Below are 27,908 nucleotides of genomic sequence, written 5' to 3' on the forward strand. Positions count from 1 at the left end.
TATTTTTTAACAAATTAATATCTAGGTTTTTGGTGCTGAAATGGTTTTCAAGTCTGTATGTTTCTTAAAATAAAAATTTTTTTCAATTACAGTTGACATACGTTACATATTTTTTTGTGTGTAATACATAGTAATTAAATAACATATAATTTACAAAGTGATCAGGCCTCTAAGTCTAGTACCCATTTCCCATTGTACACAATCATGCAGACCATGCTGCATTTTCTGTGCCAGTGTGACCTTTAATTCACTTTCTCTGTAGGATAAGTTGTCCTTAAAAAATATTTCTGGCCCTGGCCGGTTGGCTCAGCGGTAGAGCGTCGGCCTAGCGTGCGGAGGACCCGGGTTCGATTCCCGGCCAGGGCACACAGGAGAAGCGCCCATTTGCTTCTCCACCCCTCCGCCGCGCTTTCCTCTCTGTCTCTCTCTTCCCCTCCCGCAGCCAAGGCTCCATTGGAGCAGAGATGGCCCGGGCGCTGGGGATGGCTCTGTGGCCTCTGCCCCAGGCGCTAGAGTGGCTCTGGTCGCAACATGGCGACGCCCAGGATGGGCAGAGCATCGCCCCCTGGTGGGCAGAGCGTCGCCCCTGGTGGGTGTGCCGGGTGGATCCCGGTCGGGCGCATGCAGGAGTCTGTCTGACTGCCTCCCTGTTTCCAGCTTCAGAAAAATGAAAAAAAAAAAAAAAAAAATATTTCTGGACAAAATGGATTGCCTAAGAGTGGTTGACTATGCTGACAGGGTGGAGCTGTCCTAATTCCCATGCATAATTTAAATGTATAATGTTTAAAGTATAGCTCAGAAGCCATCAATCATAATAAGTAACATATGAACTCAGATGTTTGGTATGTATAGATGTTTTTGCAGCTTATAATTCTCTTTAAAGGTAAATAAATAACTTATTTGGTCATTGAAGGGTTAACGTATCCCAATAACAACAAAGATAAAGAAGCTTTTTACCTATATAGAATATGTACAAGTAGATATTAACTAGATATTTTTGCACACATGCAATTGTAAACAAAAGCATGTTCATAAGGACATGTTCAAATATTGTTGTAATAATATAGTATTTAGAGGCAATTTAGATGCACATTTACAAGCTTTTGATATGTTTGTCCTGGATGAATACCTTATAAGCATTTTCTTTGCTATCTCTTCATCACAGATCTATTTTGACACCCACAGTTGGAAATCATAAATAATCATCACCAATAAAATTTCAGGTTTGGATCCCAGAATCCACTGATTTCAGTTCTGAAACAAAAAATGAGAGAACGGGGACAATCCAGGGTTCCTCAGCACTGCCGCCGCTCAGCTCGGACGTCCCCTTGTCCACGCGCACGCCCCGCGCACACACGCTCAGCCACGCACACGCTCAGCCATGCCCAGGACAAGCGGTCCCCTTACCTGCCTCTAGCCCTTCACCTGCAGGTCGGTCGGGCGGCACTCATGTCGGAATGTCCCGCTGTGGTTGTGGTTGTACACAGAGTTCTTGCTCGTCTTCTGGAACAAATGAAATCAGGAACTTGGCAGAAGCCACGAGATAGTGGGTCGAGTTATCACGGCCGAGTTGGCCAACTAGAACGTACTCAAGGCTGGGACGTGGAAGGAAGAAGGAAGAGAGATGGTTAGATCGCGGGGAGGGGTCAGGCGAGTTTCTTTTCTTCAATGATACACTTCCTTGAAACTTTCTACTACTTTTTCCCATCTTTGCGTCAGCTAGCAAATAAACAACCAGGCAACATCCTAAATGTGTTTTCTTTTAAAACGTTGCCATTGCCAACTTGGACATGTGGTTAGAGGTGGAGAGCTGATAGTGGGTAACTGAGGTGGGTGAGGCGTGGTTCTCACAGAACACCCTCCTGAGAGGAAGCTGTGAGCAGTCATGTGGCCTAGCATGTCTGCAGATGGGGGGGGGTGATGGGGGCTGATGGGGTTACCTGGAAGTGTGGAATTGCAGTTTGAGTAAGGAGGCCTTGTGCCACCGCTGGCCACAGGTGCTAGATTAGAGATGCTGCTCTCATTGGATTTATTTCTGCATGAATTTTTCCTTATTTGAACATTCCGGACAAAAAAATCATGAGGAGGACTTCAGATAAACTCATCACGTGTGACTCTCTGGCTCTGTTCGTGCTGCTTATGTTAATTGTTTTGAAAGCGAGAGTCAGGACCCCTTCCTCTTTTTAGTTACTTTCAGATTCTGTCCAGTACTTTGTGGATGTCCTGCAGAGTGCGTCTGGGTCTCTGCCGTTGAGTAGGAGTGTGCACTTAGCTTTGAGGGACTCGCAGTGTGTGACGTGTGACCCAGGACCAGACAAGGACCAGACAAGAAGGAGAACCGCTCGGAGAAGCTCTCCTGAGTCCCCTGCCCTCAGGTCTGCTCCCTCAGGTTGTGCTGTTGCCAAATTCTGGGCTAACGGCTGAACTCGGGAAGTTCAGTGCGGCTTAAAAACATATTGAAGTTATAGTAATTGGTAGAGTTTATTCATATGCTTATGAGACTGCCTGCTAGTGTCCTAGATCCTTATGTGTGCCTACCGTGTAGTGGGCAGTGTCCAGACCCTGAAGGTGTAGTAGTGACTAAACCAGGCCCTGTCCCGTCCCTCGAGAAGTGCGTTTTCTTACTTTATGTCTCACAAACCTAGTGGTCACTGCTGGTCAATTCCCTAGACTCAGCAGAGGTCCCGATGGACCCACAGCTGGCTCAGAGAGGCTCCCAGGGGTTCCTTCAGGGCCCACGTGGTCCGTGCGGCTGCTCGGACAGGTGGGGCAGAGAACACTAGTGTGCACACAGTGGCTTGCTGGTTTCAGCTACAGTGAGACGGGCAGGTGAAGAGACACAAGGACAGATGCCAAGATGAGCCACCAGAGCCTCGTTATTCCCAGGGCACATTCCAGAGTCCTCTACACGTCAACATGCGGATTAAATGAGTCATGTGGCAGGACCACTGGTCTCTAAGTTGCAGCTCTCTCGGCTTGCGTGGCCTATAGCAGGAGGCGCTGTTTATTCTGACGGTCTCAGAGACACCCATTAATCTTCCCCAGGGTCCGCCTGTGCTCCTGCCTTCCCCAGGGGGTGCTCCGCGGGCTGCTGACGGTGTGACTGGGGAGGAAACGAGTTGCTTCCCTGGAGCTGCTTGTTTTCCTCTTGGTACCAGGAGTTGCGAAGTCCAAAGCCAAAGGGATAGCCTGTGGAGTCCATGGTTTTCAGCCTTTTTACACATGGAGATAGGTGAAAATAGGAAAACTGTTCAGGAACCGCTAAGACAGAACTCACCCTGAGCCTAAGCGGATTTGACTAAGATCACTGGTCTGTCATCTTCACGCGGCATCAGGGGAGTTCACTCTTTCAGGGACTGGCACGAAATTCTGGTGGACAGGTCTACGGACCGATGGTTGAAAAACACTGTTACAGGTGGTCAGCTGATGGCACATGGCCCAGGTAAGTGAGGAGAGCCTCTGTGAGCCCTTCAGGGCGTGAGGCGTTAGGGAAGCTCAAGGCCCACGCAGGGACCCCTGCCACTCAGCGAGAGCTTGTTTGGCAAGCCAGTGTGATCAGAGCCCGAGGGCAGAGTGTGTGTTCAGTTGTTCTAAACACTTCATGTGTTTTAAGGCACCAAGCTCTCACAACAGCCGCAGGAGCTGGGCGGGTTTCACAACCATCACCTCCCCTACACTCTTATTAACAGTTGAGGAAACTGAGGCACGGAGCTCTGAGGTCTGGCAGCACAGCCCCCGGAGCCGTGGCACTCCGGAGCAGCCCGAGCTATGCTCTGCGTGTGTGGGTGGCATCTGAATCGGACGCTGTCCTCGCTGGTGAACGCCTGACGTCTGAGCGCCAGGATAGAACCTGACCGAGCAGAGCATCTGGCTTGCGGGAAGTCAGTCTGTGGCCTCTTTCTTGTGGTCATGTTGGAAGTAGTGGGGCGGGAATGACGGAGGGGACAGCCAGGGGACTGGGAGGTCATCTGCAAGGAATGGTTCAGAACACAGCTGTGTGTGCTCTCACGCGTGTGAGCTCTCACGCGTGTGAGCAAGGAGTGCTTTCTGTGCATTGTCTCCTTTTGCATCCAGTCTACACAGGAACCGTTTGAGGGGCAGCTGTTTCAGTTTTTACAGATGAGAGGCTAAAGCTTCATAAAGTTTAACACAGTCGCCCAGATTGAACTTGGGAGCTGGTCTTTAGCTTCAGAGTTGAGTAGTCCTTCCCCGGTCTAGTGACTCACTCACTCTTCCAACCAGACGAACAGGGAGCCCTAGCTCATTGGTGCATCGAGCATCTGAGAGTTGGTTCCACGAGGCTAGTTCTTGTTGGGAACACGAGGAAAGTATATTTTCTCATAGAGAGCTGCTGATTCTGTTCTGTGTGGTTCAGACACAGAGAGCTCTAGTCTGAGGTGCAGAGTGGGGAAAGGGTGTTGATGGCAGGCAGAGGAAGTGGGGCAGGTGACAAGGATGAGAAATGTCAGGGCAAGCGGTGGTCAGTGGCTGCGGCTGCACTGGCTTTGGACTTGGGGAAGGTGAACAGGCACGTATCCGAGAACTTGGTGAATCATCTGTTCATCTTGTGTTCTCAAGGCTACAGGTCTCAACACAGGGTGTCGGCCCTGGAGTTTTGGGCCGTAGGGCCGTTCTGGCAGGGCACCAGGGGCAACCCTCTGTGATGGGGAGACTGTTAAGTACCTGGAACTGCTGCCTCTTCCTCCTCCTCTGGGCCTCTGGCTAGTCTTCCACACCCCCTGCTTCCCTGGGGACTCTCTTTTAAGGTCCTTGTTTATACCTGGCTGGCCATCAGCATCACCGAGAAGCTTTGAAAATGCACAGTCCAAGACCCTGTGTCACGTGAACTGAGTCAGAATCCTTGTTTTTGTGTTTTTTGTTTTGGCGCAGAAATCGCTCTTTTCAAAAGCATCTGGGTAGTTCAGAAATGCAGCCGGTCGGGTGTGAGCGTCCCTGCGTCTCTGTTTTGGAACCTCTGACCTTACAACGCTCGGAGGAGCTTTCGCCCGCTGGGTGGACGCCCTGCCTTGCAACCCACTTTGCTCAGCTTACCCCACTGCCTGGGCACCGTGTCAGCTGCCGCCACAGCTTCACACAGCGGAGCAGACCTGGGCCCTGGGGGCGGGGAGGTTGATGATCGAGTATTAGAAAGTGGTTTGATGAGAAGAGAGGTCAGTAGAGAGACCTAGAGGGAAAGGCCAGAGCGGCCGCAGATTAGATAAAACCCAAAGAGGAAGGAAGGATGTCAAAAGGGGCTCGTGCACCAAACAGTGAAGTCTGACTTCTCCCGAGGCATCTAGCTCTGCCTCTCAGGCTGTCTGCTCTCGTTGGCTTTTCCCGCCACTGGATGCCGGTGAACGACACAGGATAGCTGTTTCCACCCTGTCTGCCGATGAACAACACAGGATAGCTGTTTCCACCCTGTCTGCCGATGAACGACACAGGATAGCTGCTTCCACCCTGTCTGCCGGTGAACGACCCGGGATAGCTGCTTCCACCCTGTCTGCCGGTGAACGACCCGGGATAGCTGTTTCCACCCTGTCTGCCTGCCGATGAACGACACAGGATAGCTGCTTCCACCCTGTCTGCCTGCCGATGAACGACACAGGATAGCTGCTTCCACCCTGTCTGCCGATGAACGACACAGGATAGCTGCTTCCACCCTGTCTGCCGGTGAACGACACAGGATAGCTGCTTCCACCCTGTCTGCCGATGAACGACACAGGATAGCTGCTTCCACCCTGTCTGCCGGTGAACGACCCGGGATAGCTGCTTCCACCCTGTCTGCCGGTGAACGACCCGGGATAGCTGCTTCCACCCTGTCTGCCGGTGAACGACCCGGGATAGCTGCTTCCACCCTGTCTGCCGGTGAATGACCCGGGATAGCTGCTTCCACCCTGTCTGCGTCACTCCCTCCTCTTAGCAGCAAAGTCGTGGGGGTGGAGTCTCTGTATGCACCTCACGCTGTTACCCAGCTTTGGAAAACTGACCCCCGTTTCCCACTCTGTGGACACAGGGAAACATGGGTGGACATACTTGTGAGGGACCCAGACACATTTCAATGTGGGTTTTCAAATCGGCCCTTCTAACATTTTGTATTTTCTTGAGGTTTATGCTGGGCATTTGGCAGCGGCGCTTAAATGCAAAGATGAGCTTGTACACGTGTTTCTCTATTAGAATCGGAAATAAGCAGCGATGATGTTTGCAGAAGTGTTTTATCCTGACAAGCTATTTGTCGATCACATCTCCTTGTATTTTTTAAATGAGATGTTTTCTTTAGCAACATAACCCAGCTTTAGTGAATAATAAGTAATAAAATGAAGGTGATGATGGTAAAATAACAAACCAAGTAATTAAAAAATTTTAAACATAGTAGACCTGTTTCCCACATTCACGATTCTTCCTCTCAGAAAAGAGGAAAAAGCTAAAATAATCAGTGTTCTGTGTTCTTTTTTCCTGTGATGTTTCAATTTTTGCTAAATAGTGCTGTGTTTCCTCAACCCCTTCCTTTTTAATTTTGTTACCGCTTAGATGAAAGTGCTTGGGTTTGGTCCTGATTAATCTGTTCCCGAGAGAACCTTCTGCTCCCCCGGATGTGACTGCCGCCCCGCCCACGTGCAGACAGACACACACGTTTCATTCCGGGCCGGACTCAGCCTTGTCCATAACACAGCCGGTTCTATATAAACATCCCTGCGTGTTCATACCACCCGCAGAGTGAGTTTAACACACATAATCCCCAGGTATGTCTGTTCCTGTTTCCAGTCACTTTCCAACCAGCCTGTCATCAACTGCCCTTCAAAGCTGGCGTTCTTCTTGGTGTTCTGGAAATGTTCTCACTTGTTCCTTACCGCAAATCATGTTTAAAGTAAGGACAAAAACAACTTCTTGTCATTGATGTATACCGGACTCCTCCTGCGTGCTTCCCGGGACAGTGAGCCACACTAGTGCCCTGTTTTCCCTCTGCTGCCTCCTGCTGATTCACGCTAGCCTGTAAAGGTGCACCGTGTTCATTTTTCATGAGTCTGTAGTATTCTATACTGTATCTAATCAGCCCCGACCGCTGGACATGTTGATAGATAGGAACAGTTTCTTTTTTTTTTTTTACTTTTTTTTTTTTTTTGTATTTTTCTGAAGCTAGAAATGGGGAGAGACATTCAGACAGACTCCCACATGCGCCCGACCTGGATCCACCCAGCACGCCCACCAGGGGGCGATGCTCTGCCCCTCTGGGGTGTCCCTCTGCCGCAACCAGAGCCACTCTAGCACCTGGGGCAGAGGCCAAGGAGCCATCCCCAGCGCCCGGGCCATCTTTGCTCCAATGGAGCCTCAGCTATGGGAGGGGAAGAGAGAGACAGAGAGGAAGGAGAGGGAGAGGGGTGGAGAAGCAGATGGGCACTTCTCCTGTGTGCCCTGGCCGGGAATCGAACCCGGGACCCCTGCACGCCAGGCTGACACTCTACCACTGAGCCAACCGGCCAGGGCCAGGAACAGTTTCTTTTTATTAACGTGGATATATTGCCTGACCAGGTGGTGGCACAGTGGATAGAGCGTCGGACCGGGATGCAGAGGACCCAGGTTCGAGGTCACCAGCTTGAGCACAAGCTCATCTGGTTTGAGCAGAGCTCACCAGCTTGGACCCAAGGTCTCTGGCTAGAGCAAGGGGTTACTCATTCTGCTGAAGGCCCGCGGTCAAGGCACATAATGGAAGGCAATCAATGAACAACTAAGGTGTTGCAATGCACAACAAAAAACTAATGATTGATGGTTCTCATCTCTCCGTTCCTGTCTGTCTGTCCCTGCCTATCCCTCTCTCTTACTCTCTCTCTGTCTCTGTAAAAAAACACACACAAAAAAACCAAATTGGATTTGTTGGGGTGGCTCTGGCTATTAAAATGATATGGTTTCAATTCTGTGGTGTATACTTCTATTTCATCTATATATGGTATTTCCATGAGTTTATGTTAAGCATGGGGTCTATTTACTGGGCTATACTATGGAAATAAAAAGGTTTGCTGGCAAGTGGTGTGTGTGTGTGTGTGTGTGTGTGTGTGTGTATGTGTATGTATGTTTTGGGGGGCATGGCTGCAGACAAGATTCCACTGGACATTGGGACATATATGTGGATGAGAAAACAGGATTTTAGTACAGGCCTAATGTAAACGTTGTAGAAAGGCACAGGGCTACTGAAAGGGTGTGGGCGTGGCCATGGCCCTCTGAAGGATCTGTGGAGGGGCTGGTGTCTGACGTGGTTCTTACATAATGGCGCCATTATTTCTGGGGCGGTTTAAAGTCCCCCTGGGATTAAGAGAATGGTGTGAGCAAAAGTAAGCTGGGAGGAGCCCGCAGAGGCGGGGCAGGGTGTGCGTCCTGCGGAGGTTCCCCGTCTCTGTGCGGAGGAGTTCCTGGTGGGGGCGCCCCCACGCAGCGAGTCGTGAAGTCACCGGAGATGACTTCAGAAGCGGATGCCGGGGCTATAGTGCGGAGTGCGGGCAGGCCTTGTGTTTCTCCGCGGGGTGCGTTGGTTCAGTGCGAGGCCAGTGCATTGAATGAAGAGTGGAGGAGAGTAGCACGGATTATGTCATTAAAACAGACTCACTATTGTAAAATGGTGCTCTTTTTTTTTTTTTAACTTCTTGGAACGAGTGACAAGCACAGGAATTCACTGGCAGTTATGCGCTTATCTTTACCTGAGAATTATAATGGGGAAACAAATGTCTGGTACAAAGTCTCCACCTTCTGGTAGACTGACAGAGTAACGGTTCATAGAATGAATTGAGGGCAGGGGGAGAGAAGCAGGTGGTCGCTTCTCCTGTGTGCCCTGATTGGGGATTGAACACCGGATGTTTGTAGGCTAGGCTGATGATGCTGTATCCACTGAGCCTACTGGCCAGAGCTATTTTTTTTTAAAGTGACATGTCCCTTCCTCTCAAAAAAAAAAAAAAAGGAATGAGTTGATACACGCAGTATCTGTACAGTGTGAACCCAGCTTACAGAACCTCACTTTGGCATAGGCACTAACATTGAGTTAGGAGTTCAGTACCTAACCCATCTAGTTGGAAGTATTCAAACAGATTGTTTGTGTTGCTTGGATTGGATTTAACCGTTAGAATCAAAAGAAATCCATTTCAGTTGATGTTACTGGCCGCGAATCAGAATTGAGAGCTTTGTTACAAACCCAGAAACTTAAGTGCACATATTTCCTCTTTTTTGTGTGTTTTTTTGGGAAAGATGCCGAGGAAGCAGAAGAGGCCTCTGAGCCTATGCAGGAGACCGTGTATGCAGGAGATCATGTATGCAGACCGTGTATGCAGGAGACCGTGTGTGCAGGAGATCATGTATGCAGACCGTGTATGCAGGAGACCGTGTATGCAGGAGATCATGTATGCAGACCGTGTATGCAGGAGACTGTGTATGCAGGAGACCGTGTATGCAGACCGTGTATGCAGGAGACCGTGTATGCAGGAGATCATGTATGCAGGAGACCGTGTATGCAGGAGACTGTGTATGCAGGAGACCGTGTGTGCAGGAGACCGTGTATGCAGACCGTGTATGCAGGAGACCGTGTATGCAGGAGATCATGTATGCAGGAGACCGTGTATGCAGGAGATCATGTATGCAGACCATGTGTGCAGGAGACCGTGTATGCAGGAGACCATGTATGCAGGAGATCATGTATGCAGGAGACCATGTATGCAGGAGACCGTGTGTGCAGGAGACCGTGTGTGCAGGAGACCGTGTGTGCAGGAGATTGTGTGTGCAGGAGACCGTGTGTGCAGGAGACCGTGTGTGCAGGAGATCATGTATGCAGACCATGTATGCAAGAGATCATGTATGCAGGAGACCGTGTGTGCAGGAGACCGTGTGTGCAGGAGACCGTGTGTGCAGGAGATCATGTATGCAGACCATGTATGCAAGAGATCATGTATGCAGGAGACCGTGTATGCAGGAGATCATGTCTCATCTTCCGTGTGCTCTTGAGACTTGGTTCCAGCAGCAGTCACTCTCTCCAGAAGTGTCCTGATGCTGTGCTGGACCCAGTCTTCTCCCCACATGGACTGTTTCTGCCCCCTGCCCCCTAGCATGGGGTGGCTGTCCTTCTTGGCTTTTTTTGGTATTCCCTGTGCCTACTGCCTGTGGCAGCTACTCAGAAAGGTTTGTTGAGTGACTATGTTAGCAGTATAAGGGAGAGCGAAAGACTCTTCCCTGCCGTGTGCTCTGGTCCTGTGGTTCAAGATGTGTGAGATGGTGGAATTCATGTGAGAACAAGGACTGAATAGTTCTAATCCAGTAATGTTATCCCAGGGGCATTGAGTTGTCTGATCGATTGTGTCTGCACACGGCTGAGCTCTGAGCTCCTGACCCGCGCCCTGATTCCGTTTAGGGCAGGTCGCTTAGGGGAAACCGCACTGCTTTGTCAGACCGTTGACTTGCTGAGCGCTCCAGCCTGCTCAGCTGTTCGGTCCCTCGTTAGAGCACGTTAGAAAAACTGGTCTTATTGATAAGAGTGTGGTGGTTACAGGGGAGAGGGAGGAAAGGGAGAGGGAAAGGGGGAGGGGGAGGGGCACAAAGAAAACTAGATAGAAGATGACAGAGGACAATCTGACTTTGGGTGATGGGTATGCAACATAATTGAATGACAAGATAACCTGGACTTGTTATCTTTGAATATATGTATCCTGATTTATTGATGTCGCCCCATTAAAAAAATAAAATTATTTAAAAAAAAAAAAGAAAAACTGGTCTTGAGAAATCACTGAGAGACGCTTGAGCTGGAATGAGACTTAAGAATGTAGAGAATGACTTCATTTTCATTAGATCAACTTTCCCAGAGTCGCTCTGATAAACAGAGATAAACAGACGCTGCTCCTGCTGCAGGGCGTGTGGGAGGAGCCCACGCCAGGGCCTGCGGAGGGCTTTGTGGGGTTGGGGACTTCGGGGACCTTCAGGGAGGTTAACTGAAGGCAGAGGAAGTGCTGGGGCGATCTCATGCAGTTTCTCCTTTGTCTTAAACCCCCAGAGTTAGCCACACAGACCTGAGAGCTGTCGAATCTGCCCTGGTCCCGCAAACAGATGTTAGCTAAGCACACGTGGTTTGGACTTCCGCATTTTGTGGGGGTTGTCTGGTTGTCCCTGGCAACTGAGTTGCCTTGGCGGCCTGATTGACAGATCCTCTGTGGTTTTAGGCAGTTAGTGCTGTGAGGAACTCATGTCTCTTCTGTGCACAGCATGAGACCAGCAGGGGTTGTGCGGCCCTTTGGTGTGGACCAGCTGGCCTAGTCAGACGACGACTCAGCCAGGTCCAGTGTCACTTTCAGTCCTCGCACAGGCTGTTCCAGGAAGGGTCTGAGTGTCATGGAGGTGGGTTGATGGAGGTCTGTAGTGACGCCCCTGTGACATCATCGTGGCAGAGAGGCTGAATTTGGACCCAGATTTTCGAGCAGGGCAGGGTCTCACCAGCCTTTCAGGTGCATCCCACCCCAGACTCCTGTCCTGGGCTGCCTGGGTGACCCCCTGGTGCCCACCCCACCATGTGGCGGGCGACCCACCAGCGCCCACATGTGGCTCCGCCTCCTGACCAGCTTATTTGCTTAGCTGTCTCCATTCTCCATGGAGGCCTATGCCTCGGAGGAGGAAAGGGCAGATGCAGCCTCTGTCTCTAAAATCGGTCAAAATCATGCCATGAGAAATCAGATACTTAGCAGTTAATGACGTGAAGAATAACCATGGTGGTTTTGTGTGGAGAAAAGAAAGCATTTAAGTTGGAATTGAGATTGAGCCTTACTTTCTCCAGGAAGCAAAACCAGACAAAAATATTCAGTCTGGGTGGGCTCGGTTCTTTCCTGTGGCTTTAAACAGAACCACTAGCAAATGGCACTGACCTGCAAACCATTCTCTGCGCCCCCAGGGAGCTGCCGTTGGAGGCTGGTGTTGCGGAGCTGCCAGCCCAGCGTCCAGGGGCTCACGGCAGGAAGCTGGGGGGAGGAGCCTTCATGGGGGGCTTCCCCCCGATGAAGGGGCTGGATTCCTTGCGTTCTTTGTCCTTGTCCCAAGGTGCTTATTTAAGGAGGTAGCACTACTGCAACGTGGACAGCTGTGATTATGTATGTGCTATGAGAATGGGGGGGCACAGGTCAACTCTGGTTTTCCATGTCTGTCCCACTGTACACTGGTGGTGCCCACTCAGTGACACCTTCACTCTCAAAAGTGTCCAGGTTGATAATGAATTACACGTTCGTCCTAAGTGTAAGGGAATAAAATGATCAAATATGCCTGATTGACTTAAATTAATGGCCTCTCAATGGTACCATCTTTCACGTTTAGCCCAGCCTTTTCCACAGGGTGTGATGTCATTATTTGCATTAACAGCACCTGGTAACATAAACTGTTAGCCAGGCTTTTGGCAGTATCGGTTAGACCCCCAGGGACGCCTTGCCTTTCCTTGAGCCTCAGTCAGAACCTTAGCTCCTGGAGCCGCCTGGCCTGAGAGCGGACCCCAGCGGTGGTTCGTGACCTCGGCAGAGGACTGGCTCCTCCTTTCCACCCTGAGGCAGTGCTCCTGCTTCCTCAGGGCTTTGTCTGGGGGTGGAGTGGGTGGACACACCCCGGACCTGAGCACAGAGCTCAAACCTCAGCTGTTTTCATTTCATTAGAAAACAGGCAGTCAGCGTTAAAAAGCTCTGGAAGAGAATGTGCGAGGGCTGGGAGGGAGCAGACGTGGACCTCCAGCAGTGGTCCCGGGGTTTAGGGTCGTGGCAGCCCCTGGGTTCCCTCCTCTCAGCATGACGCACAGTGAGAGGTGGGGTCCCGCTCTGTGCTACGCCCAAGTCCACGCCCACCCGGGAGACCTCCCAGCCTGGCCCCGGGCAGGGCAGAGGCCTGGCTGGTTCACCATTTCTCAGGGCACATGGGCAGGTGAGGTGCAGGGTGGCTAATGGGGTGGCGGGGTAGAGGGGTGCGTAGAGTGACGTGGATTTCCCGTCAGTGCCTGAGTGGATGATGGTGCCGTCGACTTAAGTTCAGGGTAAGGAGCCTGCTTGGATTGGGGTTGGGAGAGGAAGCGATGTAGTCCAGGTAACAGCACGGACTCCCTGGCTTCATAACCTGCCGCCATCACGTCGCTTCCCGGCCATGTTCCCCTGGCTAGTGTGTCTCAGTTTTCCCACCTGTGAAATGGGAATAGTAATGGGATGCCTCCTTCATAGGATTGTTGTGGACTAACAAGTTTACTTATGTTAAATGCTTGGGATAGTGACTGGTAAGCACTACATAAGATTTGATTATCATTTAATTATCTTTGTCTGTTTTTCCCCATAATTTCAGGGGTATCAGTGAGGTATATAGCTGTCTTTCATTTATTTTAGAGAGAGAGGAGACAGAGAGAAAGAGATGGGGGGACAGAAAGCGTCAACTCCCATTTGTGCCTTGACTAGGCAAGCCCGGGGTTTCAAACTGGTGACCTCAACGTTCCAGGTCCACGCTTTACCCACTGTGCCACCACAGTCAGGCTGTAGCTGTCTTTCAAATGACATTTGTGGGAAGCATGTTAAACTTTAGAGCAGGTATCTAATGAAGCTTGTATATCAACTTTATAGAAATCTCTTACTCTTTTTACAGTTTTTATGATTATAGAGAGGTGGGAATAAAAGTTTTTTGCCTTATGGTTTATTCATTTCTGGTTAATGGCATCCCCACACCAAATTTATCTAGGCCTTACTGAATTAGAGGCTTGGGTTCTGTATTGCTTGAAGCCTTGGCCATATTCTTCTGTCTGCAGATGGTTCAGAAACCTAGATCAACGTTCTCAGTGTAGTCCCCAGCGGAGAGTTTGTTATATCTGGATTTTTTTTTTTTGCCCAATATTTGGTGGATGCAGGATATCTTGGAAATTATGAGGCAGTCTTGTAGAAGCGAGACCTGTCCCATGCTTCTCATAGAAGCAGCTCATTGAACTTTACCATGAGATAAAAACTTGTTTATAAATATCTAAGCCCAAGTATCCATGATGGCAGTGGAGTAGGAGGGAGCTACACCCACCTGCTCCCAGGACCGGACTAGAATTACAACTGAAGTACAGAGTAATCATCCTGAAGAACCAGCTGAGGACTGGCTGACGAGAAGCCTCATAACCAAGGATTTACTAAGAAGCTGCATCGAGATGGGCAGGAAAGGGCCGGCCCTGCTGCCCACATTCCAGAGGATAGCTCAGCTGTTGTGGGGGGAGAATTGGGGTTCCCCCGATCAGTGTGGAGTCCAAACCGCACGCTGGGCTCCCCAACCCAGAGCACCAGAGCCAGGAAGAGGTGCCCACGTAACATCTGGCTGTGAAAAGCAGTGGCGTTTCTGTCCCCTAGGGAGACAGGGAGTCACAGAGACACAGGCACCCTCTTAAAGGGCCAACCTTACAAAATTTCATTTGCGGCCACTCACCCTGGGGCCCTGGAGGTGAAAGGCAGAGTGGATTAGAGCCGCATTGGGGGGGTCAGGTTGGAGGCCCTGGGGAGACAGCTGGAGGGACAGCTGCGACCCCCGAGCTGAGTCAGCTCCCTTCCCCGCAGGGGCCATCTTTCTCGGCTGAGGCACTCCCCTCTGTGAGGCATAGGCCTGGGAGAAGGCCACGGCCCCACCCTGTGGAGCTAATGCCCTGCTGAGGAGGGCGGTTAGAGGCGTTTTCAGTGACTGAGCCGAACAGGCAGCCGGCAGGCAGAGGCAGGCTGAGGCAGATCTCGGGTGCCTGGGGACTTTTGCTGACTGCCCTTGGGCCCGGTCTGGTTAAATCTGGCCTTGGTGCACAGCGTGGCCCTTCTTGCACATACCCAGGCCCAGCAGAGGTAGCCTCAAACTGTGGAATGCTTCTGGCTCGCACCACGTTGCCCAGGACCAGTCACGGGCGGTGCCTTACATGGGCGTGCATCAGCGTCCTTCCTCAGAGGCCCAGAGCCAACACGCCCAGTGGCCGGCTTCAGACAACATCAGAGCAGGATCCGTGAAGCATCACAAGCGGCCTGTCCAGAGAGAGCTCAGCAGGCACGAAACCCTGCAGAGGCGGATTCCACTCGGTGCGGTCGGCACCTGCACAGCAGCAGCTCACGTGCTGCAGTTGGTGGACAGCCTCACAGCCAGCCAGCCTGGGGGACGACCCCATGCATGAGCAGGCCGCAGTAATCAGTCAGGCCTCAATTACAGTAGGAGCACCTACACAGTACGCACCGGGGGCATTGCTGGAGCGCCCAGCATCGGTGATTATGAAGACTGTAGTACTGGAGCCCACCGGACACCAACTACATAAGGCCACCCTGTGAGGACAGGGAGTCGTAGCGGGTCTATCTAACACACAGGAACGAACACAGAGAGGCAGCCAAGGTGGGGAGACACAGAAACAGACCTCAAATGACAGAACAGGAGAAGTCTCAAGTAAAAGAGCTAAATGGAATGGAGGCAAGGGGTTCATCAGATACAGAGTTCAAAGTAATGGGTATAAGGATGCTTCATGAACTTAGTGAGAACCACAACAGCGTGAAAAAGGTCATGGAAACCATAAGAAATAATCAGTCAGAAACAAAGAACACAGTCTCTCTCAGCAGCAGTACACAGTAGGTTGGATGAAACAGAGGACTGGATCAGTGATTTGGAAGACGAGGTTTAAAATAAACACCAAATCAGAAGAGCTAAGCCTGACCAGGCAGTGGCACAGTGGATAGAGCGTCGGACCGGGATGCCAAGGACCCAGGTTTGAGACCCTGAGATTACTAGCTTGAGCGCAGGCTCATCTGGCTTGAGCAAAAAGCTCACCAGCTTGGACCCAAGGTCGCTGGTTTGAGCAAGGGGTCACTTGGTCTGCTGAAGGCCCGCAGTCAAGGCACATATGAGAAAGCAATCAATGAACAACTAAGGTGTCGCAACAAAAAACTGATGATTGTTGCTTCTCATCTCTCTCTGTTCCTGTCTGTCTGTCCCTATCTCTCCCTCTCTCTGACTCTCTCTCCGTCCCTGTAAAAAAAAAAAAAAAAAAAGAAGAACTAAGAAAAAGAAATTTAAAAGAAGAAGGAGATTTTAAGGGCCCTTTGGAACAATATGAAGTATAACAACATCTGCAACATTAGGGGTACAGGAAGGAGAAGAGAAAGAGTAAGGGATTGAGGACCTTTTTGAAGAAATAATGACAGAAAATTTCTCTCATCTGCTGAAGGAAAAAGACACACAAGTCCAAGAAGTGCAGAGTTCCAAGTGATGCACCCAAGGAAGCCCCACCACGATGCATCATAATTAAAACAGTGAAGGCTAAAGACAAAGAAACTCTATTTATTTACTTATTTAAGCAACAGTAGGGGAGATACAGAGACAAGACTCCATTGGGCCCCAACCAGGATCCACCTGGCAACCCCCATCTGGGGCCAATGCTCTACCCATCTTGGGCTGCTTGCAACCAAGCTATTTTTAGTGCCTGAGGCGGAGGCTTGATGGAGCCATCCTCAGCACCCGGGGCCAATGTACTTGAATCGATTGAGCCATGACTGCAGAAGGAGAAGAGAGAGAGAGAGAGAGAGAGAGAGAGAAAGAGAGAGAGAGAGAGGCAAGAGGGGGAGGAGTGGAGAAGCAACATCTTGCTCTGTGGCCAAAAACCACAAATGTTTCCCTTAAGATCAGGAACAAGACAGGGATGTCCGTTTTCACCACTCTTACTCAGCATAGTACTGGAAGTCCTAGTCACAGCAGTCAGACAACAAGAAGAAATAAAAGGCATTCCAGTTGGAAAGGAAGAAGTAAAACTTATTATTTACAGATGGCGTGATATTGTATATAGAAGACCTTAAAAGTTCCACTAAAAAACTGCTAGAGCTGATAGATGAATTTGGCAAAGTATCAGTATACCAAATAAATATCCAGAATCAGTTCCATTTTAATACACCAATAATAAACTATCAGAAAGGGAAACTAAGAAATCAATTGCATTTCAGTTGCTTCAAAAATAATAAAATACTCAAGAATAAATTTAACCAAGGATTTAAAAAACCTATAGTTGGGAAATTATAAGACACTGAAGAAGATATTGAAGAAAGTACAAATAAGTGGAAGCATATATCATGTTTATGGATAGGAAGAATTAGCATCTTAAAAATATCTGAACTATGAAGAGCAATCTATAGATTCAGCACAATTCCTATGAAGATACCAATGGCATATTTCACAAAACTACAACAAATAGTCCAAAAATTTATATGGAACCACAAAAGACCCGGAATAGCAACAGTGATCTTGAGAAAGAAGAACAAAGTTAGATGAATTACACTACCTGATATTAAATGATACTAGAAGGCCATAGTAATCACAACAGCATGGTACTGGCATAAACACAGACATATAGATCAATGGAACAGGATAGAGAGCCCAGAAATAAACTCATACCTTTATAATGAATTAATATTTGACAGAGGAGGTAATGACATACAGTGGAGTAAATACTGAGTCTATCTAACAAATGGTGTTGGGAAAATTGGATAGATACGTGCAAAAAAAAAGGAAAAAGGGGAGGGGGACTAGACCACCTTCTTACACCATAAACACGAATGAAATTAAGTGGCTTAAAGACTTAAATGTTAGAATCGGGACCATGAAAATCATAGAAAAAAACATAGGCAGTAAAATCTCAGACATTTCTCAGCAATATTTTTTTCTGACATATCTCCTTGGGCAGGGGAAACAAACAAATAAATGGGACTACATCAAACTAAAAAGCTTTGCACAGCAAAGCAAACTTTCAACAAAATGAAAATGCTGCCCACTGAATGGGAGAACATATTTGCCAATACACCTGATAAGGGTTAATATTCAAAATTTTTAAAGAACTTACACAACTCAACAGCAGAGATACAAAGAATCCAATTAAAAAATGGGCAAACGACCCAAATAGACGTTTCTCTGAAGAGGACATACAGGTGGCCAGTAGACAGATGAAAAGATGTTCAACATCACTAATCATCAAAGAAATGCAAGTTAAAAGTATGATGAGATAATCACGTCACACCTGTCAGAGTGGCTCTCATCAATAAACCAGCAAACAACAAGTGCTGATGAGGATGTGGAGAAAAGGGAACCCTTCTGCTCTGTTGGTGGGAATGCAGACTGGTACAGCCACTGCAGAAAGCAGTGTGGATTTACCTCAGATAATTAAAAGTGGAACTGCCTTATGACCCGCAGTTTCACTTCTGGGAATATATCCAGAGAAACCCCAAAACACGAATTCAAAAGAACATATGCTCTGCTTTGTTCACTGCAGTGTAGTCACAACATCCAAGACCCAGAAGCAGCCAAGTGCCCGCCCGTCCATGAGTGGATAAAAATGCTGTGGTGTACTTACACAGCGGAGTACTATTTGGGTGTAAAAAAAGAAGGAACTCTTATCCTTTGTTACAGCATGGATGGACCTGGAGACATTATGCTACGTGAATAAGTCAGTCAGAGATAGACAAGTGCCGTATGGTTTCACTCATGTGGAATCTAATGAACTATTATAACAAGCAACACGGAAACAGATTCATAGGCAGACAGCTGTTGGGGCAGGCGGATGAGAGTAGGGGTGGTGGAGGGATTGGGCAAAATGAGGAAAAACTCATGGACATGGACATATCCCGGCGGAGGAGGGGATGAGGAATAACTGGTGACGGACTGAGAATTGACTGGGTTTGGTTGGGTTGTACAGCACCAAGCTAGGTGATTCCAAGTTTAGATAGGATATGCCTGATATTCATTTCCTATGTACTTATTCATTCTTTTCATTGTGGTGACACTTCTCTAGCTGCACAAAATAACATCAAAATTTAAAGACACATGATATGGTTTGAAAAACACATATAGGTATTGGAAGTCGATAGCTTCAATACTGAAGTATTGAAAATATTTCGGTTTAGGTTAGTAGTAACAAGATGAAGCACAGAAAATAATGTTTAAGACTATTTAAAATAGTTACTAGATTAAGGGGCTGAGTGACGTTTGTCCTCAATCTGTCAGCCCTCGTTTTCTATGGTCCATGTGGGTCTGCATGTGTGTCTTTGTCAGTGTGTCAGAGCTGGAAAGTTTCGTTTTATAACATTAAATCTACACTTAGACTTGGAGGCCCCAGAAATCTGGGGACTGTTCTGAACCTTCTTGCTCGGCCAAGGTGACTCAGTTAGACACGCGGCTCTTTTCTAAGAGTCCCTGTGCAGACCGACCAGAATGCAGCCAATGCTGAACCCTCTTGCTCGGCCAAGGTGACTCAGTTAGACACGCGGCTCTTTTCTAAGAGTCCCTGTGCAGACCGAGCAGAGTGCAGCCAATGCTGAACCCTCTTGCTCGGCCAAGGTGACTCAGTTAGACACGCGGCTCTTTTCTAAGAGTTCCTGTGCAGACCGACCAGAATGCAGCCAATGCTGAACCTTCTTGCTCGGCCAAGGTGACTCAGTTAGACACGCGGCTCTTTTCTAAGAGTCCCTGTGCAGACCGACCAGAATGCAGCCAATGCTGAACCCTCTTGCTCGGCCAAGGTGACTCAGTTAGACACGTGGCTCTTTTCTAAGAGCTCCTGTGCAGACCGACCAGAATGCAGCCAATGCTGAACCCTCTTGCTCAGCCAAGGTGACTCAGTTAGACACACGGCTCTTTTCTAAGAGCTCCTGTGCAGACCGACCAGAATGCAGCCAATGGGTATCGGTTATTCAAAGAGAAACGGGCCACTTGACTTGTATTAAGAATGTTGACTGTGAAGCTCTTTAGAGATAAAGATACTTCCAGTTTATTTCCATATTTTGGGTTTCCAAACGAGGAGGGAAAAGGATGTGTGGTCTAAAATTCGTAATACACCATTTTTATAATTTTAGATTAAGTCTTATCTCATTATTGCAGTTTATAAAAATAAAAAAAACTTTAAGAATATTCAAAACAAGTCCTGGCCGGTTGGTGCAGTGGTAGAGCGTTGGCTCAGCATGTGGAAGTCCCGGATTCTATTCCTGGTCAGGACACACAGAAGAAGTGACCATCTGCTTCTCCACCCCTCCCCCTCTCCTTTCACTCTATCTCTCTCTCCCTCCTGCAGCCATGGCTAGGTTGGAGGAAGTTGATCTGGGCACTGAGGATGGTTCCATGCCCTCGCCTCAGGTGCTAAAATAGCTCAGTTGCTGAGCAATGGAGCAAGGGCAGAGCATCACCACATAGGGAGCTAGACGAGTGGATCCCAGTTGGGGTGCATGCAGGGGTCTGTCTCTCTCCCTCCCCACTTCTCACTTAAGAAAAAAAAAAAGAATATTCAAAACAAAAGTTGGCATTTGAATCCCATGAGTTTTTTGATAACTAAAACTTTTTTTTTTTTAATAGAGACAGAGAGAGAGAGAGAGGGATAGATAGGGACAGACAGACAGGAACGGAAAGAGATGAGAAGCATCAATCATCAGTTTTTCATTGCGACACCTTAGTATGTTCATTGATTGCTTTCTCACATGTGCCTTGACCATGAGCCTTCAGCAGACTGAGTAACCCCTTGCTCGAGCCAGTGACCTTGGGTCCAAGCTGGTGAGCTTTTGCTCAAACCAGATAAGCCCGCGCTCAAACTGGCAACCTCGGGGTCTCGACCCTGGGTCCTCGGCATCCCAGTCCGACGCTCTATCCACTGCGCTACCGCCTGGTCAGGCTGATAACTAAAACTTTTAACACAATCTTATTTCCTGCTCTTCAACACTAATACATGTTTCTTGCATACTTTTGAATCTGTAGATATAATTTATATTTTCATGTATGTGAATTAGGAAAGAGGAGTCAGTAATTCATAGCATTTCCCCATGAAATTGGAGACTAAAAGTTTTTGTTCTTTTTACATCCATAAGATAACTTTATGTAGGTCTTAATTATTCTTTCTTTCTTTTTTTTATTTTTTATTTATTTATTTTTTTTACAGAGACAGAGTCAGAGAGAGGGATAGATAGGGACAGACAGGAACGGAGAGAGATGAGAAGCATCAATCATCAGTTTTTCGTGCTGTTGCGACACCTTAGTTGTTCATTGATTGCTTTCTCATATGTGCCTTGACTGTGGGCCTTCAGCAGACCAAGTAACCTCTTACTTACTCTAGCCAGCGATCTTGGGTCCAAGCTGGGTTGAGCTTTGCTCAAACCAGATGAGCCCACGCTCAAGCTGGTGACCTGGGGGTCTCGAACCTGGGTCCTCCTCATCCCAGTCCGACGCTCTACCCCCTGTGCCACCGCCTGGTCAGGCTAGGTCTTAATTATTCTTTCCAAACATTTGCATCTTATGTTTCTCCAGGTAGCTCCGTGACTGCTGTGTGTGTGTGTGTGTGTGTGTGTGTGCGTGCACATGCGTGTATACATGTGTACCACACATTAAGCAGCAGGAAGATTGGGGAAGGGCTTGGCCTTGTAGGACGCGACTCCTTTTCTTCACGTGTTTCATGAACTTGACCACAAGATGGCGGTGGAGGGCGAGGGGGTGTGCTAACTATTGTGCATCTACGAGATGCTTACAGTTCGCTGAAATTTGAAAAAGTTTGATCTTAAGAAATACTTACTTTTAGAATTGACTTAAGGATATTTAAAGATGACTTTAAATGTCACATTGAGCGCAATGCTTTATTTTTTACATGGTGAAGTGCCTAGAAAGTATTGATTTGTTAACTGTCTTCTTGTGGTGTTTAGTCTGCGGAAAATATCTGTTTATAAGATTTAAGGGAGCCCAAAGTTTTATCCTCTCTTTTTTTCTTAATATGTTACATTTCTTTTTTTTTTTCTTAGTATATGACGTTTCTCTGTTGATGTAATAAAATTTCTTTATGTTTAGGCTGTACTCTCTTGGGCTCACACACAATTTTGCCTTATCTATTTAGTCTAAATTTATGGATTTTTCTAGTTACCATTCCCATAAAGCTTTAGTTGAGAAAAACAATACTGGTATACTATAGTATTTGGAAATAGAATAAAATTGTATGGATAGTATAATGTAAAAAGAGATTAGTAAGGCATACACCGAAAGATTTTCTACACGTCACTTTTCTTTGAATGTCAGTTTTAGAAAGAATAGAAAAAAAATTTTTTTGAAGTTGTCTGAATATGTTTTTTATGTTCCTCATGTGCATAAAGGAAAAATAACTATGTTATTTATTACGGCCTGAGACGATCCTGAAATGCTGACTATAATCCAAAAGCTCCATGTAAGAAATTTTAGATTTCAGGTTATTTCCAAAGTATCAGTTAATTAAAAAAATTTCTTCAATACCAATGTAGTATTTTGTATTAACTTCCAACACTAACACAATATTTAATATTATTCCTATTGGTGACATTTTACTCGTGTAATTAATTTATTCTTGGTTGACCAGGATAAATCACTTTTGAGAACTCAGTGTGGGTGTTGACACGACACATGGATTGTATGATTTTGATGGTTCTTGTAACACAACATTTTTTAACTAATGGCAGTCAGTGCCCTTTCTGTTTTTCCTAAGTCAATGTTTTAAGATGTCCCATTAGTGCAATACTGTAATTTCCGAGAATAAAGCACTATATAGCAGTAAACGGGCCCACTGTACAGGGATTTGATTTCTTCATTAACGTGGGGTTGGACATCTAAGGGTCTCTCAGAGTCGAGGTCTGGGTGGGAGTTGAGGTAGAGGCGTGTTCGGTACATTCCTGAGAGATCAGTGGAGCCATCTGATGCTATTGGAGGTGGCAGAGTCTCAGTTTGGGGGTTCTCAGTGCTTGTACACCCACATGTGCATATTTGTACACGTGCAGTCTCACAGTGAAGCGGGCAGTGCACTTCTGAGGTAGCTGATGGAGCTGTGACGCCGTGGAGAGAAGGGGACAGCGTGAGGACACGTCATACCGTGGGTACGTCCCCGGCACAGTGCTGTCCCTCCAAGTCACATGGGGTAGCTGGTACCCACTGAGCCTGGTCGGAGGGGGGGGGACGGAGCAGGGACTCGGCCTCTCGAAGTCTGTTCACAGTGGCTGGAGTACATGCAAGATGGCTGTCTCCACCTGGCTGCCGGCACACCCCTGGGGGAGGGAATACATGCAAGATGGCTGTCTCCACCTGGCTGCCGGCACACCCCTGGGGGAGGGAATACATGCAAGATGGCCGTCTCCACCTGGCTGCCGGCACACCCCTGGGGGAGGGAATACATGCAAGATGGCCGTCTCCACCTGGCTGCCGGCACACCCCTGGGGGAGGGAGCGGCGGCCATTCCGGTGACACGGTGAAGTGTCTTTGTTCACGCACTGGCGCTCCTGGGATCTGTGGAGTTGGGACCCCGATGGGGAGAGAGGGGTGTTTCAATAGAGCTCCTCAGATTGTTCTTTTCACCCCTCCACTGCCAGCCCCCTGGCAGAGCCGACTCACCCACTGGACACTCAGCAGCCCCCGAGTCCTGTTCTCGCGCTCCCCCAGGGTTCTCCTGTGTCTCTGCGTTACTCCTGTGCCCTCATTTCTGCTCACTTCACCGTTTTAGAATTTTGCAGAGTTTCAAAGAGTCTGCATAAAGTATTATGCTTCCATATACAGGGGTGTTCTTTGTCTCTGTTACCCATGATGCCGTTCTGCCGGCAAGCATGCCTCCCCCACTGCGCGGTGTCCCTGCTCCGCGCCCCACTCCTCACCCGGTGTCAGCATTGCACCAGGTGCTTGGGCAACGCCCCAGCTGCTGAAGGCTTCAGGAAGGAACAAGGGCCCACAGGTTTATCTTAAAGAAGGACAAAAGGATTGAAAAGGTCATTTATATTTTTGACACTTGATTATAACCTATCCTTCAACTAAAGGTTATCTTTTAAATGCATGATATCATTATGAAAGGTGGGATAAAGCTTAAAGGGAAGACTATTTTACCAATAATTGTTCTAAAATAAAGGCTATTAAATGGCTTTTTGATAAGCTACACACACTCGATTGTTAGCCAAGCTTCCAGGGTCTCCCCACTTGAGGACTTAAATGCAGAATAGGTGTGTAATAATGGCCAGCGTAAGCTCGGAGTCTTCTGTCCCAATACTCGGCCACACTTTTCTTCCTCTACAAGGGCCTAAATTTAAAATCAGCTCATTGAATTCAGTGTTTCAAACACATTGCTTGGAAATATGGTTGAGGCCCTGTCTGGTTGGCTCAGTGGTAGAGCATTGGCCCGGCGTGTGGAAGTCCTGGGTTCAATTCCCGGCCAGGGTACACAGGAGAAATTCCCATCTGCTTCTCCACCCTTCTCCCTCTCCTTTTTTTTCTTCTCTTCCCCTCCCGCAGCCAAGGCTCCACTGGAGCAAAGTTGGCCCGGGCCCTGAGGACGGCTCCATGGCCTCCACCTCAGGTGCTAGAATGGCCCTGGTTGCAGCAGAGCAACGCCCCAGATTGGCAGAGCATCGCCTCCTGGTGGGCATGCTCGGAGGATCCTGGTCAGGTGCATGCGGGAGTCTGTCTGTCTGCTGCCTCCCCCCATCCCACCCCGCCCCCTCACCCCGCTTCTCACTTCAGAAAAATACAAAGAAAAAAGACAAATATGGTTGAACCTCCTCTCACTCAACCTCACATTACACAAGTTTGTTTAATATGCATACGACATCTATGAACGCAGCAAGAAACAATGGCCAGATGGACTGACAGAAGCCTCGTAATCAGCATTCACTCAGTTATCTAAACGAGCAGTATTGGAAACAGCATTTTCTTTCCCTCATCATGAACTTCCAGACTGGATAAGAGTTCTGTTCTCTGTACTTTTTGTTCTCCCCGGAGTGACTCCCAAGCAGGAGCCTTCCTGGGAGACGGCCACGGTGCCCTGACCTCACTGGGGCTTCTCCTGTCCCTGCCCCTGTCCCTGCCCCTGTCCCAGTCCCTGCCCCAGCTCCCGTCTCTGTCCCTGTCCCTCCCCCTGTCCCAGTCCCTGCCCCAACTCCTATCTCTGTCCCTGTCCCTGTCCCTCCCCCTGTCCCAGTCCCTGCCCCAGCTCCCATCTCTGTCCCTGTCCCTCCCCCTGTCCCAGTCCCTGCCCCAACTCCTGTCTCTGTCCCTGTCCCTCCCCCTGTCCCTGTCCCAGTCCCTGCCCCAGCTCCTGTCTCTGTCCCTGCCCTAGCTCCTGCCCCTGTCCCTGCCCCTGTCCCAGTCCCTGCCCCAGCTCCTGTCTCTGTCCCTGTCCCTGTCCCTCCCCCTGTCCCAGTCCCTGCCCCAACTCCTATCTCTGTCCCTGTCCCTGTCCCTCCCCCTGTCCCAGTCCCTGCCCCAGCTCCCATCTCTGTCCCTGTCCCTCCCCCTGTCCCAGTCCCTGCCCCAACTCCTGTCTCTGTCCCTGTCCCTCCCCCTGTCCCTGTCCCAGTCCCTGCCCCAGCTCCTGTCTCTGTCCCTGCCCCAGCTCCTGCCCCTGTCCCTGCCCCTGTCCCAGTCCCTGCCCCAGCTCCTGTCTCTGTCCCTGTCCCTGTCCCTGCCCCATCTCCTGTCCCTGCCCCTGCCCCTGTCCCTGTCCCAGCTCCTGTCTCTGTCCCTGTCCCTGCCCCAGCTCCTGTCTCTGTCCCTATCCCTGCCCCTGTCCCTGCCCCAGCTCCTGTCTCTGTCCCTGTCCCTGCCCCTGCCCCTGTCCCAGCTCCTGTTCCAGTCCCTGCCCCAGCTCCTGTCTCTGTCCCTATCCCTGCCCCTGTCCCAGTCCCTGCCCCTGCCCCAGCTCCTGCCCTTGTTCCTCCCACTGTCTCTGCCCCCGTCCCTGCCCCTGTTGTTGTCCCCACCCCTTCAGCCCAGAGTCACAAGCCCTGCCACTCAACCACACCCTACCTCTCCGTCTCACTTTTTGGTCTGCCTTAATGTTTCTCAGACTTTCAAATGATATGCAGATGCTGCACCATTTGAGTTCTCCATTTATGCATGTTTTGACGGGCTGAAGCAAGGGTAGTCAAAAGAAACATTTATTTACAGTTTATACACGTTGATTTCACCAGCAAGGGAAGGCTGGGGCCCTGCACCCTACACGTCGGTGTAGTCGTAGTAGATGCGGACCTCCGACCGCCTGACGCTCTGCAGCGACCTGATGCTTTCGCTCCTGGTGCGGATGTTTGACTTCTTGAACAACCGCCTTGAGAATGACCGGCACATGAAGAAGTAAATGATTGGATCCAGGCAGACGTTGCACGCGGACAAGAAAAGGGTCATTTCTTTGCAGTAGTATAGGATTTTGTGTGCAGACTCGTCTAAGTACTTGTCTAGGTGGCTGAAGGTGAAGGGCATTCTGCACAGGTGATAGGGCAGGAAGCAGGTGAAGAACACGGCCACCACCACTCGGATGCTCTGGTTGTGCTTCCTCTTGCGGCTCGACTGGCTGATGAACTGCCTGCTGGACCTGTGGATGTACCGGGAGATGGCGATGTAGCACCCGATCAGGATCGCCAGCACGGCCACGAACAGGCAGCTGTTGACGTAGACGACCGCGTGGTGCCACTCGACCCCCAGGGGGCTCTTCAGCGCCTGGCAGTCGTGAATGTTGTCGGCTGTCGGCGGGACGTCGGTCAGGATGATGTTGGGCAGGGACAGGACCGCCGTGACCCCCCAGACGCACACGGACAGCACCTTGGTGAAGGTGAGGCTGTACATGCGCGAGTCCCCAAATGGCTTGACCACCTTCAGGTAGCGGTCGATGCTGATGAGCCCGAGGAACACGATGGATGTGTACATGTTGGCGTAGAACAGCACGGATGTGTACCTGCAGAGCACGGCCTTGAAGTACCACGGCCCGAAGCCCGCGTCGTGGACGATCCGGAAGGGGAAGGTCAGCGTCATGATGAGGTCGGCCACCACGATGTTCTTCAGATAGAAGATGAAGCTGGTCTTGTTCCTGATGTGGAAGAAGATCCACACAGCCAGGCCGTTGAGCAGGAGGCTGGCCACGAACACGATGAGGTAGAGCACCGGCAGGACGATGGTGTCGAACTCGCTGTGCGTGGTGGCGTTCCTCCCGGCGGCCTGGCTGGCGTTGCTCGGAGCGTGGCCGCCCTGGCCTTGCAGCTCGCCATCTGCAGGAGAAGTGGACACGTCAGGCCCTGTCTTGCAAGCAGGCCCACGGCCCCCGGCTCCCTGACGGGCTGAGCCATTGCTGTTCTGAGCGAGTTTTGAAAGTGTCTTTTGTGACGTGAAGAGTCAGTCTTGGTGCAGTGTTACGTTCTGCGGCTGAAGGACCGGTGGTCTCAGCCCTGTCTGCCCCCCCCACCGGCCCTGAAGGACCAGTGGTCTCAGCCCTGTCTGCCCCCCCCACCCTGGCCCTGAAGGACCGGTGGTCTCAGCCCTGTCTTCCCCCCCCGCCCCGGTCCTGAAAGACCAGTGGTCTCAGCCCTGTCTGCCCCCCCCGCCCCGGCCCTGAAAGACCGGTGGTCTCAGCCCTGTCTGCCCCCCCCACCCTGGCCCTGAAAGACCGGTGGTCTCAGCCCTGTCTGCCCCCCCCACCCTGGCCCTGAAGGACCGGTGGTCTCAGCCCTGTCTGCCCCCCCCCCACCCTGGCCCTGAAAGACCGGTGGTCTCAGCCCTGTCTTCCCCCCCCCACCCTGGCCCTGAAAGACCGGTGGTCTCAGCCCTGTCTGCCCCCCCCCACCCTGGCCCTGAAAGACCGGTGGTCTCAGCCCTGTCTTCCCCCCCCCACCCTGGCCCTGAAAGACCGGTGGTCTCAGCCCTGTCTGCCCCCCCCCCACCGGCCCTGAAGGACTGGTGGTCTCAGCCCTGTCTGCCCCCCCGCCCCGGCCCTGAAGGACCGGTGGTCTCAGCCCTGTCTGCCCCCCCCCCCGGCCCTGAAGGACCGGTGGTCTCAGCCCTGTCTGTCCCCCCACCCTGGCCCTGAAGGACCGGTGGTCTCAGCCCTGTCTGCCCCCCCCCCCCCGCCCCGCCCCTGTAGTCCCTTGAGTACAGTGTGAGAGTTCTGG

The 27,908-nt window shown here is 50.0% G+C and overlaps 2 protein-coding genes across 2 annotated transcripts in view; one reads left to right on the top strand and one right to left on the bottom strand.

Annotated features, from left to right (window-relative positions):
* The window catches only part of MED12L (mediator complex subunit 12L), a 356,828-nt gene that overhangs the window by 180,591 nt on the left and 148,329 nt on the right, over positions 1-27,908 (top strand). The window lies entirely within an intron of this gene.
* Positions 25,894-27,908, bottom strand: part of GPR87 (G protein-coupled receptor 87) — a 28,476-nt gene continuing 26,461 nt past the window's right edge. The window contains exon 3 of the mRNA XM_066241721.1: positions 25,894-27,011. Within this exon, the coding sequence (XP_066097818.1) occupies positions 25,969-27,011 (1,043 nt within the window). The 3' untranslated portion in view covers positions 25,894-25,968. The remainder of the gene's footprint in view (positions 27,012-27,908) is intronic.

This window comes from Saccopteryx bilineata, chromosome 8, assembly GCF_036850765.1.
Source record: "Saccopteryx bilineata isolate mSacBil1 chromosome 8, mSacBil1_pri_phased_curated, whole genome shotgun sequence".
Taxonomy (NCBI): Eukaryota; Metazoa; Chordata; class Mammalia; order Chiroptera; family Emballonuridae; genus Saccopteryx; species Saccopteryx bilineata.